The 15,246-nt window shown below is 40.6% G+C and overlaps 1 protein-coding gene across 1 annotated transcript in view; it reads right to left on the bottom strand.

The window, feature by feature from the left end:
• Positions 1 to 5,723, bottom strand: part of LOC116069360 — a 14,873-nt gene extending 9,150 nt beyond the window's left edge. Inside the window, exon 1 of the mRNA XM_031339924.1 lies at positions 5,590 to 5,723. Coding sequence (XP_031195784.1) covers positions 5,590 to 5,614 — 25 coding nt within the window. The 5' untranslated portion in view covers positions 5,615 to 5,723. The remainder of the gene's footprint in view (positions 1 to 5,589) is intronic.
• Positions 5,724 to 15,246: the final 9,523 nt, after the last annotated feature.

The raw sequence follows: 15,246 nt of genomic DNA, 5'->3' as shown, positions 1-15,246 counted from the left end.
GAAAAGACGCCATGTCACGGCCCATTCTGGGGCATTACATAGGGTAATGAGCGGACAGCCAATCATGGGCAGACACGCCACGCTGTGGGCAGGCACGCCGCACTGTGTATATAAGCGGTGCGGATTTTGGGCTCGATCTCTTTTCCCTCTGGGAGAGGGCAGTAAATGTCGTCGCTGCAGAAGGAACCTAGTTTGTCCGCGTGTCTTCTTGCCGGCGAGACGACTGCGCGGGCTACACTACGTATCTCTCCCTGCCTAGACCCTTATGAACAAGGCTAGAGATGATTAATAGCCTGGTGATTTCTATGTTATCTATATTACCTACACCACACCAGATCTTCCCCCAGGCATATAAGACAACACATGTAATATATATGTATATGTATACATATATATATAATATGTATACATATACATATATATAAAATCCATTTTCATGGAAGAGGTGATACATTGTCTAAAAAGAGTTTTGATGTAACCATGACTTAAGTATAACGGTGTATCAAGGATGGTGTACACCAGAAACGTTTTTCCAACTTGCATTGTATTTAGATATGCCAAGAAAGTAAACTGTCTCAGGCTCTAGAAGTTTAACCAACACTGGCTACTGAATCATGTTAAACTGGACTTCCTTCTTGATTCATACAGATCATTCCTCTGCTGGTCATGAGGTGTGCAGGTACATACATACAAAAGAAAAAAAAAATACCCTAGTTGACACACCTCAACAAGAGCAGTTAGCCAGAAACAGAACTACAGAAGCCAGGCAGCAAAGTCATTACATTTAGGGACTTTCCCAGAACTGTAGTCTTTGATGGATTAGGTCCTTGTTCTCGTTTTGGCTGGTGGTTCTGCCTGTATGCTGGGTTCCATAGCCTGAATAGTACTTCCATCATGGCATCTGTTGTACTAAGTTATGGCGGGAGGGGAGCTGTTACAGCTGTTTGAGTTACTCACATTCCTTGTCAGTGACCCCCTTACCCACAATCCTATAAGTAATCCAATAATCTTACTATTCCATCAACGTAGACACTGCAATTGTTTATTTGGACTCTTGCCAGTGCCTCATCTGGGGAACACAGGCGTTTAGTCACATCTCCCAAAAAAAGTCACACAGCAGCTGGAGCCCACGTGAATGAGATCGGTGTCTTTGAGAAGAGATGCCAGGAAAAACTCCTTTAGTGCTTCCACTATGAAAGGGACAAGATAGCCACCTATGAACTGGGCGGTAGACCATCCCCAAACCTCAAGTCTGTCAGTGTCCTGAAGCAGAACTCCACATCCTTCAAAATTATGAGAAGAAATTTGTGCAGTTTATGAGCTACTTCAGTCTACTTTAATTTGGTAAGTCAGCCTGAAGACACCATACCAAATGTTGGGATGAGGTGCAATTATTCTATGAGTACTTGTGAAGCACTACCACCTGCCAGAAAACATGCTCACACCGAGGATGTGGGAAGACATGTGCTCAGTTCTAATCATGGGAGACCTCGCAGCAGAGGCTAAAGGCTACACAACTACTGTCAGGTGGTATAAATTGAGTCCAGTCGTGCAATGTTCTGATGAAGCCAAGTGAAGTGAAGGTGAAAACAGGCAACAAGCTACCTGGGGGAAATAACTACAAACTTCAGAGCAGACATGGATTCTGAACTGACAAATAGTAAGTTGGCTGCACATGCCAAGTGAAAGCCTAGCCCTAGAGGTAAATGCACCGCTCCTTTGGTAAATTCAGGGAGAAGGGATCTCTTGAAGGGTGGAAAGCTCTAACAAGTGAAGTCTTATCAGAGGGACTAGGGACAGCGTTAGCTTTAGAAAGTGAGAGTTTTATGAACGTGAAATTTTAATGGAATATAACATTATGTTAGAAGTGTCATAGCAGCAGCTGTGATGATCACACTGGAGAAAATAAACCTGGGACAGGAGACAAACCACAAAATCACAAATAAAAAAATACCAAGGACAAGTGTCATTTTTAAAACAAAATCTCAATTGTTCAATTATACCAGGGAAAACTTGAGAGCCAGATGCTGGGGTGAAAGTCTGCTAGCTCAGAGGAAGAGAAAGCACCCAGCTGACCTTCCTCCTCAGCTGACATCCCAACAGAAATACCCTCTCCCACAGCATCTCAGAAAAACCTCCTTCAAACAAAATGTTCCTCCCTTCTACTTCCTGTGCACCTATCTAGCCTTCTGACTCCCTCTTACTCTCTATGACATTTTTCTTAATAATCCTATGTTCCCTTCCTGTCAACTGCTTGCTTGCTCTGCCTCTTGACCTATCATTGACATTATCTAATCCTGTTTACAATATTCAAGCAGAAAACTCTTGGGTTAAAGGTATGGTGCTAAGGCTGAGCCACACCACAACCAAACACAGGTTTTTCCAGTAAATAACACAATCTCTGGGTTCACAGTATGATCGAATATCCTGCAACGGACAGAGAACCAAGACAGAGTCAGGGTCTTAGTTAGGGTTCTTACTGCTGTGAAGAGAGACCATGACCACAGCAATTCCTATAAAGGAAAACACTTCATTGAGGCTGGCTTTCAGTTTCCGAGGTTTAGTCCATTGTCATCATGGCAGGAAGCATGGCAGCATGTAAGCAGACGTGGTGCTGGAGAAGGAGCTGGGAGTTCTACATGGGGATCAGCTGGCAGCATGAAGAGAGAGTGACACTGGGCCTGGTTTAAGCTTCTGTAAAAGCCAACCTGCAGTTACATACTTCCTTTAATAAGGCCACACCTACTCCAACAAGGACACACATGAAATAATGCCAATATGCATGAGTCTATGGGGGGCATTTTCATTCAATCCACTATATTTTACTTCCTGGCTCCCATAGGCTTTAGCTATATCATAATGCAAAATGCATCTAGCCCAACTTCAAAAGTCCTCTAGTCTATAACAGTGTCAGTCCTTTTAAAGGTACAAAGTCCAAAATCTCTTTTGAGACTCGTGGCAATCTCTTAACTGAAATCCCCCATAAAATCAAAATAAAAAAGTAGATGATGTACTTCCAACATACAATGGCACAAGATATAAATTACCATTTGAAAAGGGAGAAAAGAGAACATCGTGAGGAAATATTGGACCAAAGGAAGACCAAAACCCAGCTGGGCAAACTCCAAACTCTGCACCTCATGTATGATGTCAAAATTATTTTCAGATCTTCAACTCCTTTCTGCTTTGTTAATTGCAACACACTCCTTCCTCCTGGGCTGTTTCTACTTCCTGTTACCAGCTTTCCTTGCCAGGTATCCCACTATTCTCTCATCTCTAGCATCTTGGGGTCTCCATAGCAACCCAGGCTTCACCTTCATAGCTTCACACAATGGCCCCTCTAGGCCTCCAAGAAGGGACACCCAAGACACACTGCTGGCCTCATCGACTTCCCTTAGTCAAGGAGGGAGATTCCATAACTCCTTTCTTGTATCCCTGACTTTAAAGCCAGAACTGTGTGACCAACACTGTCAGGTTCTACTTCTTGCTGGAGCCAAAACATGGCCCCCTTGTTCAAATACATTTTCCCCAGGTTTCTGGGTTTGATGGTTTTCTTCACTGCCTAAGTTTGGCTGTCCTGGAACCTACTCTGGAAGACAGACTGACAGACACACTGAGCCTGGCTTGAGCTTCTGAGCTTCTGTAACCTCAAAGCCTCAGTGACACACTTTCTTCAATAAAGATACATCTACTCCAAACACAACATTCCTCCAACATCCCTTTGAAGTCCATGTCTTGATTCCTTTCTGAAAGTGCTTTATGGAATATTTGAGCTCTTAAAGGCCAACTTAGTTATGTAAATATTTATATTTATTTTTTCTGTCTAATGGTCTTTAAAACATTTTTACATCTTTAATCTGTGACATAGACACAGCACTCACTACAGGCATGATACTTTTCTGTCTTTTCCAGAAAAAGGCACATACTTCTAGCTTGCTCTTTTTATATCTCCATCTGTCGGGATGGGGGTGTGAGTGACACTGGGAAGGAAGGAGGATCTGGGAAGAAATATGAAGGGAAAATGTGAACAAAATGTATTACATGAAAAAAAATTACTTAGCTCTTCTTCTTCTCTCTTATGCTCTTGCTCTTTGCCTCTTGTCCCCTTGCTCCCCATTCCCTTTCCCCCTCTCTCCACATGGTCATGGCCAGCCTCCACTTATCTCCTTCTCTCTGCCTTTCTCTGCCTCTACTACTCTCTTAATTTCCCTCCCCATGCCCTAAATAAACTCTATTCTACTATATATATATATACATATATATATATATGTATATATATATGTATGTATATATATTAATCTGATTAAGTCGATCCTAGAGCAGGCTCAATTTGCTTATTTGAGTGATGCCCATGAAGGTTCTGTGTAAATGCATACCTCATAAATTTAGCCAGTTGTTTACGTAGTTTAGAAAACCATGTCCTAGGGTTGAACCTCAGGCACACGAGAGCAAAGGTTCAACTGGAATCGCAGCTGATGTAGCTGTGGATGTCATTCCAGGTCAGAACACACTGCGTGGCTCTGCTGCTTTCCAGTTACTCCATTAATAGCTACTGGGAATGGAAAAAGCACATGACCCAAAATGATGATTTCACCAAGTCCTCCAAGCTACTGTACTCATACTGCTTAGAGACAGCTTGCCTTCAACTGCCCTAAACAGAGTCAACCATCTGAAGGGAATCTACCATTGTGTGCAGGAAAACTCCCAGAAGTCCTGTACTGCACATGTCAGAATATCACTGAAAGGCCTAAAAATAAAGCAGCGTCTGTGCAATGTCTACATTTTAGGCACAGGTTTGGGAGTGGATAGAGGCTGAGGTAATGTGTTTTATTTCATGTAGTTAAGAAGGAAAGAAATAAAGCTGCATAATAAAATAGTCTTTGAACATTTCCAGAAAAATCACTTCTATATGAGTTTTACAAAACCTTAATCATCAGAGTTCCATGTCTGTGATGGCATCACCATTCAGTCCATCATCCATGCATTTAGTCCTTCACCCATGCATTCAATCCTTCACCCATGCATTCAGTCCTTCTCCTGTACATTCAGTCCTTCACCCATGCATTCAATCAGTCACCCATACATTCAGTCTTTCACACATGCATTCAGTCCTTCTCCCACGCATTCAATACTTAACCCATGCATTTTATCCACAAGCAAATCAGTATTAACACTGGTTAAAACCATCAGGCTTCACTTGTAACCTCTCATGGATTCTCTCATGTAGGGAATATTGATTTATATGCATATATGGCATGACATAAGACATGAGTTGAAACAAAGAAGTCTAAATAAATGGTGGTAGTATGTGACAACAGGAGGAAGAAAGACAAATATTGATTCCAAGTTTTCTTTCATATGCAGACTAGAGGAGGAAATCCTACAGGAATGAAGGAGGAGGGACAAAGGGCAGTAGGGGTGAACAACAACAAGGTAAAATGATTCTTGTATTTAAAGGGTCACATTGAACCCATTATTTTACACTGTAACAACAACAATAAAACAAGGAACATCGGGTTCTAGTGTCGGGCCATCTGAATTTATCTTAGCTTGACAATGACTAATGACTTTTTTGGAGAGTCGAATTACCTTCCTTATCCCTCTCCTGATCCATAGATTGGGGATAATCATAGTAGCTATTCCACAGTTGTCATAATGATTACAGTTCATGGTCTGTGCTGCCACCTGAAGCCATGCTGACGTCCACGAGCTGTGCTGCCTTCTCAAGTCACATTGATGTCTGGGGTCTGTGTTGCTGCTGGAGGCCATGTTGATGTCTGTGGCCTGTGCTGTCACACAGGGCCAGGCTGGTGTCTGTGATCTGTGATGCAGCTTTGTGCTGTGGTGATGTCCATGGACTGTGCTGCTGCCAGATCCCAGCTGTTACCCGAAACCATGTGCAAGGAGACCATGGTCCATACTGCTGCTGACTGTGAAGGACAAAAGCTTCTTCCTCAGTGGTATCACAGACTGCAGACTCATAGTTGAGAATGAAAGACATAAAAGGATTCTGTCACAATGTCTGGACCCCACTCCCATCTTACCCCCTTAAAAGAAAAGAGGCTGACAAGAAGCCATTGAAGAGATTATGACAGGGATCCTGAAGTGTCATTCTTCATAGTTGATGGCTTCTGGTGGGCATACAGGTGGGGAAGAAGGATTCAGTTTTCTTTAAGAGGCTGGCTGCTGTGAATTTGACCATGCTCCAGTGAGCAGATGGGCAACACAAATTGGACTTGGCCCTCCTCCTCCACCTCCTCCTCCTCCTCTTCCTCTCCTTCCTTCTCCTCTTCTTCCTTCTTCTACCTCTTTCTTCTTTTTTGGGGGGAAAAACACAGGGTTGGGGGCTAGATCTGGGATGTCTGAGACAGGAATGTAATAGGGGTACATTATGTAAAATTTTCAAACAATCAATAAAAATACTATGTTGGAAAAAATTTAAAAAGAAAAATATATACAAATGATTAATAAGTTTTCATGATGTGATAAATGATTGACATGTCTCCATTTCACATATACTTATTAAGCAATGTTTAGGTCTGCAGCAATCCAGGTATTAAAAAGCACAAAGCTATTAATTTGAAAATGTAATGAAATAAATAGGAAATGTCAAATACCACTAGGAAGTGGGATAGCTTGGAGGTAAAGAGAGGCATAGCTCTGAGTGAAAGGCCAGTTTGGTCTACATAGAGATTCCAGGCCATCTAGTACTATATATTGAGACCCTACCCCTAAATAAATAAGTAAAAGATGGATGGATAGATGGATGGATGGATGGCTAGATAGATAGATAGATAGATAGATAGATAGATAGATAGATAGATAGATAGATGATAGGAAAATAGGGTTAGTTCTCAAAAATCCTGCAAGACTGCTAAGTAAGAACGAGAAGAAAGTAGAAAACTCAACAGCTATTGTGTACCTGCTATGAGCTGCCAGGGGCCAGCCCCTGCAGGTAGTATTTCTTCTTTCTTGTCAGTTCTTGAGGCAGCGAAAGGGGAATAGCGTAGGTGGAAGGTAAGACTTTGTCTTACGAAATTCTGGGGCAAGACTTTGTCTTATGAAATTCTAGGGTTGGTGTAAATTGTTCAAGCAGCATGTGTATGGTAGAGGATTGCAAAATCGATCATCAATAGGAGGAGAGGACCTCGGCCCTGTGAAGGTTCTGTGCCCCAGTGTAGGGGAATGCCAGGGCCAGAAAGTGGGAGAGGGCAGGGTGGCAGGCATGGGGAGGGGGGAGGCAACAGGGGTTTGTTTTTGTTTGTTTTTTTGTTTTTTGGAGGGGAAACTGGGAATGGAGAAATTCGCATGTGAATAAAGAAAATATCTAAAATAAAAAAAAATAAAAGTTTACTTATCTAAGTCTAAGTTACTATGCTATTGTAGCTGACCTGCCTTCTGTGATCCTCTGTGGCATTTAGCACCTCATCCTAAAACAGCAGGAGATTAAGTAAAAGATTGGTTGCTAGAGCCTTTTCCCTGTTGTTCAGATGCCTCTTGCTTGTCTGGCGAGGGGGAAATTTGGACCAATAAACTTCTATTGAACCAGGAGAAGAGAATAACACTCACAGAAGGAAAAAGTCTTACGTAAGTGAATATGCATAATCTCACACAAGTTCATATACAGATTCATACATGCTCATGTATTCATTTATGCAAAGCACTGGAGTAGAACAAGGCTTGGTGTGCTCTAACAAGGAAGACTGTGCAGTCTAAAGGATGGTCTATAGTAGCCACGTTTCCAGCTTTGGATAAGTCAGTGTAGTGAGTGTACAACAAGCCAAAGTAAAAGAATACTGTCAAGTTGCAGAAAGATGGCAGAATATCATCAAAGTAGGAACACAAACCATCCAGCAAAAATCAACTAGGAAATCTCCTATAAAGTAAACAGCTGGCGTTCCCAACAGAAAGAGTCTCCAGGCAGAGTGGGATCTTCCAAGCGAAAATAACAAATAACAACAGATAGAGTTCACGTCCTCTAACTGGCTGCTCACAGCACACAGTATGTAACAACAGCCAGAATTCCCAGTTGAGCTTTGTCTCTATAGCTGAGCCTCCAAAGGCTAAATGTCCTATGGCTGAACTTCCCACTACTCCTACATGCTGCAACAGCCTTTTGATGTTTATGTCTGTAAATTTTATCCGTGTGTGTGTGTGTAGGCCTGCTTGTCTGTATGTTCACTCTGTGTGTGCAGTGCCTACAGAAGCCAGAAGTGGGTGCCAGAGACTTTGGAAATGGAGTTGTTTTTGAGCTTTTTGGTATTGATGGTAGGATGAAACTGGGTCCTCTGCAAGTCCAGCAAATGCTCCCAACTGCTGAGCCATCTCTCCATCCCTTGCAGGTTCTTTAATTTCACACGATAAACAATGTAAACATTAGTTAGAAACAGTTTAACTTCTAGATTTCCTAAAGGCACAACATTTTATCAGTTAGACTTTTTTCCCTCCCTGTCACAGAGTTAGAGGGACCAGCTCAACCTCAGACAAAGGGTCCCTGGAAGACATTTTGAGATGAACATACTTGGCTTTGAAAAGGGGAATGGCCACACCTTTACTAGCAGGGTCAGCTTCTCATCCTACACTGTACATGACAATTTGGCAATATATAGTGGTATACAATTTTGGGAATTAAGAATAAAAACAAAAAATGTAAGGGCTGGAAGTTTACTCGGCAGTTAAGAAAACTTGCTACTCTTCCAGAGGCCTGGGAATCTGTTTCCAGTACCACAGTACCAATATCACAACCATCTATCTGTATGGCCAGTTCCAGGAGGATCCAGGGCCCCTAGCCTCCACAGATAACTTCACTTATTACCCACACACACAGAAGCACAAAGACATACACATAATTTAAAATAATTTTTAAACTTTACTTTTAAGAAATAAAAGTGTAAATCATTGGGGATAACAAGTGTCACAAAGCACCAACTAGAACACACAAAATCAGATGTCACAAATCTTTAAAGAATATTTCCAGATAAACCAGAAACTGCCTTAAAAGTAATTGTGCCTGTAGATTGCCGCTCAGATCTCCATTCTTAGAGGGATAGAAAAGGAGCTTTCATTAGAGGGAAGGAGAGGTACTTCAATCCAGATAACAAGGGCATGGAAGGACAACTAATGAAACATCTAGAAAGCTATCCACAGGAAGAGTTCTCTGTAAGCATGCAAGCAGAGTTGGGAGGGGAAATGGAGATTTCAGAGCCGGAAGTCAGCTGGCTTCGACTAAAATAGTAATGCAACAGAATTGCAACATGTATATTCCAGTCCCTGAAGATCTGCATCACACACAAGAGATCTTTTGAACCCCACTGGGTGGAATGTGCTTCTTTATCTACTTTTTTAGTCTGACCAAAAGATGAACAGCTCCACTGTAGGTCTCTGCCTAAAAACATACTTCACTTCAACAACCCCAAAATGTGACTTACAAGCACCAGTTCACTCTCTCTCTCTCTCTCTCTCTCTCTCTCTCTCTCTCTCTCTCTCTCTCTCTCTCTCTCTCTCTCTCTCTCTCTCTCTCTCTCTCTCTCTCTCTCACACACACACACACACACACACACACACACACACACACACACACACACCACACATTCCCCATTCCTCACTTCGGAGTCCCGATACTAGACATACACAAGAGGGAGTGGAGGAGAAAGGACAGAGTTCAGAGCTCAAATAGGATGTTTGTGGAGACACTGGACCTTGGAATCAGAGCTTCCAGCATGGCATCTTCTACACATATAGGATGAGTTTCAGTTTCTTTTCTCCTCCTTGCCACCTTTCTAGTTTCCATTTCCCCAGTGTATAGGAGACAGAATATCCATTCGGAATTGGTGTGTCTGTGAACTTTAATGAGGCAAGATCAGATACAATGATGTGACTAGGAAGGAGCCCCAGAGAACAGAATGGTAGAACTCTAGAGAAATGAAGAGCAGAAACTAAGTGCATGATACTATGTACTGGGAAATTGTTAGATGTGTTCTCTTTTGTCACAGAGGCGTTGGGGAAGACAAAAACAAAGTAAAGGAAAGCACAGGTTCAAATTCATTTCTGTGAAAAACATCCATCAGTAAATTCTACACAGTGTGGACATTTGAAACACCAACCATCCTCCAGAAAGCACTTCTACTGAGCGAAAAGCAGATCTTCAGTTGTATCATTGCTCCTGTTGATATTTTCCTTTAGATTTCAGTTGTATAATTGCAGTGCAGTAGTCAATTTATATACCAAATGGATGTATATGCCATTACCAAATGCATAGCCACAGAACAACACTGATCTTGAAGTGACTGGCTTAGCATTTACTCTGTAGAAAGCCTCCTTGATTAAAAATGATCCATCCGACAGCACTACAGTCACGCCACAGATGTCAAAGGAGCACACTGGGTCTGGGATATTTCTGCCACAGCCTTTTTCGACACCTGTTGATCATTCAATCAGAGGAAACCTCGGAGCTGAAGATATGCCAACTCTGTGGAAATTCCTTCCCAAAATAGCAGGAGCTGAGCAAATTGCTGGGCAGGCAAGTCCTGGTGGGCGGGGCTCGGGGCTGTTTGCAGTTCAGCAACTGTCTTTCATAGTTGGCATTTTTACACTGTCTAAATCCTCCATTGGTCCAACAGCTGATTTCCTCCTTTGTCCAGCTCTTCCTTTCTCGTTTCCTGGGGAGTGGCAGCCACATCCTTCAACAGGCCACTTCTTTGGAAGCAACCACTGAAATGGCCACACAGCTGTCTGCCGTTGTCTGACAGTGACTTCTGCATTGGAGTTTGCTGTTCCCTCACTAAGTCCATGAGTTGTGATAAAAGTAAGATTGGGGGAAACAAAACACTGAGGTCTAGCTATAAGTCAAATGATGTGCAAAAGCCATTTCTAAACACTTGCTAGGTTTGTCTTTCTCTTCCCATGAACAAAACTGGAGGAGGTCAGGGGCTCAAGCAACCTAGGGAAGTCTTCATATCTTTAAAACATCAAACTGTGTGTTTAAACTTTAACCATGTAGAGATTCACTATGCTTATGTTTCATATTCAAACCACAACTTTGTGTTACCTTTTTAAAATAAATAGCTCAAGAAAAATCACATTTTATGGTTTCAAAATTTTATGAGTTTACTAAGCCATTCCATAAACTGCTAGTGCACTTTTTTGGGGGGGGGATGCTTTTATAAATTTTTAAATAAATGTCTCTTTTAATAAGGAATATCTCCTCAGTAGGTCTAGGATAGAGTAAGTTAAAGGATATGACATTTCCAAAGTGGCCAAATGAAGATGGATCTTCACGTTGCAGACTGTGGTCCGGTGGTGACTTGCAAATCAGCATGCAGGAGCCAAGGAGGAAGACAGGGAGCCTCAATTAACTATTTTATAGTCAACAAAGTTTATTTTTAATTCCCAAGGCAAAATATGCAAAATCATGAAAAAAAAACATGAAAAAATTTTCTCTATTTTATATGCAAAGAACTTGAAGAATTATGAGTTAGCTAACAGGTTATACACTACAGTGTCCTAATGACTGACATGGCTTAAAGTTACTGAGTGGATGGAACCTTCCCTTCCTGTTTTTCCTAGTAAGCAATCAGATATGGGAGAATGAGGATAGAAGGATTCCTTGAATCTTACTTTCCAGCTATAATAACTAGCAAAAAAAAAAAAAAAAGTTTTTTATTGGATGGTAAATTAAAGTTATCTTTTCCATATCATTGTTTTCTATTTTCAAAATGCATCTTAAAATATTTCATATTGGGCTGAAGAGATGGCTCAAGCAGTTAAGAACACTGACTGCTCTACCAGATATCCTGAGTTCAATTCCCAGCAACCACATGGTGGCTCACAAACATTTGTAATGTGATCTGATGCCCTCTTCTGGTACATGAAGACAGCAACAGTGTACTTTAAAAAATATTTCATATTAATGAGAGAAGGAGGGTATATATATATATATATGTGTATATATATACATATATATTTATATATATATATTTATATATATATATATACATATATATATATATAAAGGAGGATATGGAACCTAGAGAGTAAGAAACAGTAGTAGTCAAGAGAACCTATGATGTCATAGGAAGAACTACAAGGCATGAACACTGCAGTAAAGTTCTCCATGCATCCTGGCCCAGTTAATGCATATATTTTTGAAGATGAACTACTGTGGAGAAGCCATATACCAGGAGAAGAAAAGAAACTGTAGCTATAGCTATGGATATATTTGAGAATGCTATTCACATTGTTAATCCAAACTATAATTGTATATTGAATATATCCCTATGAGTACATACCTATTAATGCATTCCACTCCATTTCCCCCATAGAACATGATATATTTATTTTACTGAATGGAATAAAATATACAGTTCCTTTTTCAGATTATTTTATTTTTATCGAGTATGTGTATACGCATGTGAGTGCATGTATGTGTGTCTGTGCATGTATGTCCACATACCTGTGCATGCCAGTTAAAACAAAACAAAACAAAAGGCATTGGAACCCCTGCAGCCAGAGTTGCAGACAGTTGTGAGCAACCTAACCTGGGTGCTAAGAACTTCTGAACTCTGGTGGTCTTCTCCAAGCATTCTCAACCTGTGAGCCATCTTTTCAGGCCCTACCCAAAGTCCTTTAATCTATAATAAAAGACAGAGCAGTGGAATTGTGCAAAGCCAAGAGAAAAAACTGCTGCCATTTCAGGCAACTGTTCACACACAAGCATCCGATTGCTGTTTTACCAAAATCCTCTATTCACATCTTCTGGTCCCACCAGAGGCATCTGTTGCCTCGGCCTTCTTCAGCGGTCCCCTTCACACAGTCTTCCTGTATATTTGGCTACGGAAGTTTATCTGGATGAAATCTTGTATTGCTTTTCCAATTCCACAAAATGAAGTGCCTTTTGGATTGAAGTTCTATGGGATTTGTAGATTTTTTTTTTCTTATGAGAACTGACTTGCCATTGAATCAATCCTCCTGTGATATATGGAGCATATCATTCTGTTTTTTCTAAGATTGCATTCCCATCTTATCTTCCACATGTGTTAAGGCTTGCAAGTGGAAGCTGAAGAAATGGCTCCGTAGTTAAGAACACTTATTGCTCCTCCTCAGGGAACCTGGGTTCAGTTCTCAGCACCTACACCAGAGGCTCACAACCACCTGTAACTCCAGCTTCAGGTAATCTGATGCCCTTTTCTGGCCTCTATAGGATCCTGCACACATGTACACATACCCCCTCCTCACACACAAATATACATACATACATACATACATACATACATACACATAAATAAATATAAAATATTTTTTAAAAAAGACTTGTCTATTTGTTGATAGTATTTGTTGGTGTTTTATATCTAAGTCCTTTCTGACATCACATATGCACATGATTAAATGTGCATATATGTATCATGTACATACATACATGCTCCTGTGTATATATACTTTAAAATTTAATGAGTTAGAACCATTTTTCTCACCTTCCAAAATTATTTTTTAAATGAAAATGGATGCTGAATTTTGTTCAAAGGCATGCTAATAACCTAAAGAAATAGCCATATGGCTTTTTGCTTTTGACTTACTAATGTGCTGAATTTTTTTGCATAGTAAGACTATTACAATTTGGATAAATTTAAGTTGTAATATATTTTTATTTCAAGATATAATTTCCTTCTACTTGCTAATAATTCTTTGAAATATTACCTATTCTTCTTCAAAACATCACTGTGTGCATTCAAATTGACATCATTCAGTAATGCGATTATAATATAATACATGATTTATTTCATCACTATAAAGACATGTGCTTATTTTCCTTGAATTAATTATGGTCTATTGAAACAAATGTTTTGGTTTTTTTTTTTCAGCTCTGTGTAGAATTTTACACTTGTTCCCTTTAGGCAGATTAAAAATGAGATTTAGGGAACTAGAAATATAACTTTGTGGTAGAGTGCAAGGTTCAATTCCTAACACTGAGGGGGTGGGGAAAAAGCATAGAATATCCAACAGTGCCCAATGCTCACATATAAATATAAAGGATAGAGTCTCATCTCACTTTTCACATACAATTTCAGTTCTATTTTCATTACTTTGGCATTGGGTCATTTTATCTCTAACCATCTTGTGCATATACACAATCTGTCAAGTGCACTGTAACCAGAAGACCACCCACAGGATCAGGCAGCATATGTAGAGTAGATTAAACAAGCCATCAAGAAACCAAATCTACGGGAAGCATATCTGAAGTTCATGATGTGCACAGATGAACATAAACTCAATGTATGTCATATTTGATTCTGGAGAGTGTATCTCAGCCAGATACAGTGTAAGAGGGAGATGTTTAAAGATGGGCCACGTTTGAAGGATTTGTTTCTGAGCCAACTAATAGATCATTGCTTAGAACAATCTTTTGAGGCCTTCATGCCTCCATTTTGATCGTTTCTTGATCAGATTCATCAGGTATACCTCCACTGCAGCCACACCATGCCAGTTTACTGATGGAATTTTCCTAAAATGAAGGAAGAAGAAAATATGTGTTCAATAAAGGATGTAACAGAGAAAGAAGACAAAATGAGAATAGCATGCATTTCTTCCATGGCTAGAATCTGCTTTAAAGTCCCAGAGAAGCAGCCTCCTGCCGTCCCTAAGCATGAGAAGGCACCTCCTAGCTGGCTAAGGTGGAAACGAAGAAGGACCATCGCCTACTTCATAGGTCCTATCCTACTCCCACTTGCAATAGTGAAGTTGTCAATTAAGACTATGTACAAGGTAAGGTCTGACCTAGTCCTCCCATTGCTGAGTTCCTCTGGAATTCCCAGGCAAATCACTTCTTTTCTATCAGCAGCCCTTTCTGTAGGCATTTTAATTTTATAACTTGTACTGGTCCTCATAATCACCACTTTCCACCGTGTTATGCTTCCTCTATCATCTTCCCTCTCCATCTCTGCCCTTTCCAGTTTTGTTATTCCTTATGGGATAAAAGCATATTAGACAAGTGCCTACTTGGTTAATCCATGCTAAGGTCTGAATGCCCCTTCCAAAATTTACATTGAGGCAGCACCTCAGACAGACTGAGGCATTCTTTTCCTCCTGTGATCTGTAAAAGCAATTATTCCTTGTTGCATTCTCTTGGCAGGCATGGTCACTGATGTACACTGTCTGTTGACTTGAACTCTGATTTAAAATTTCATTGCTTAGGTTTTTTTTTTTTTTTAAGGTGTTGAACTGCATTCCCAATGCACCGAGGTTAATAGTGTG

The sequence above is a fragment of the Mastomys coucha genome, unplaced genomic scaffold, assembly GCF_008632895.1.
Source record: "Mastomys coucha isolate ucsf_1 unplaced genomic scaffold, UCSF_Mcou_1 pScaffold22, whole genome shotgun sequence".
NCBI classification, from domain to species: Eukaryota; Metazoa; Chordata; class Mammalia; order Rodentia; family Muridae; genus Mastomys; species Mastomys coucha.
This window is presented reverse-complemented; position numbering and strand designations above follow the sequence as displayed.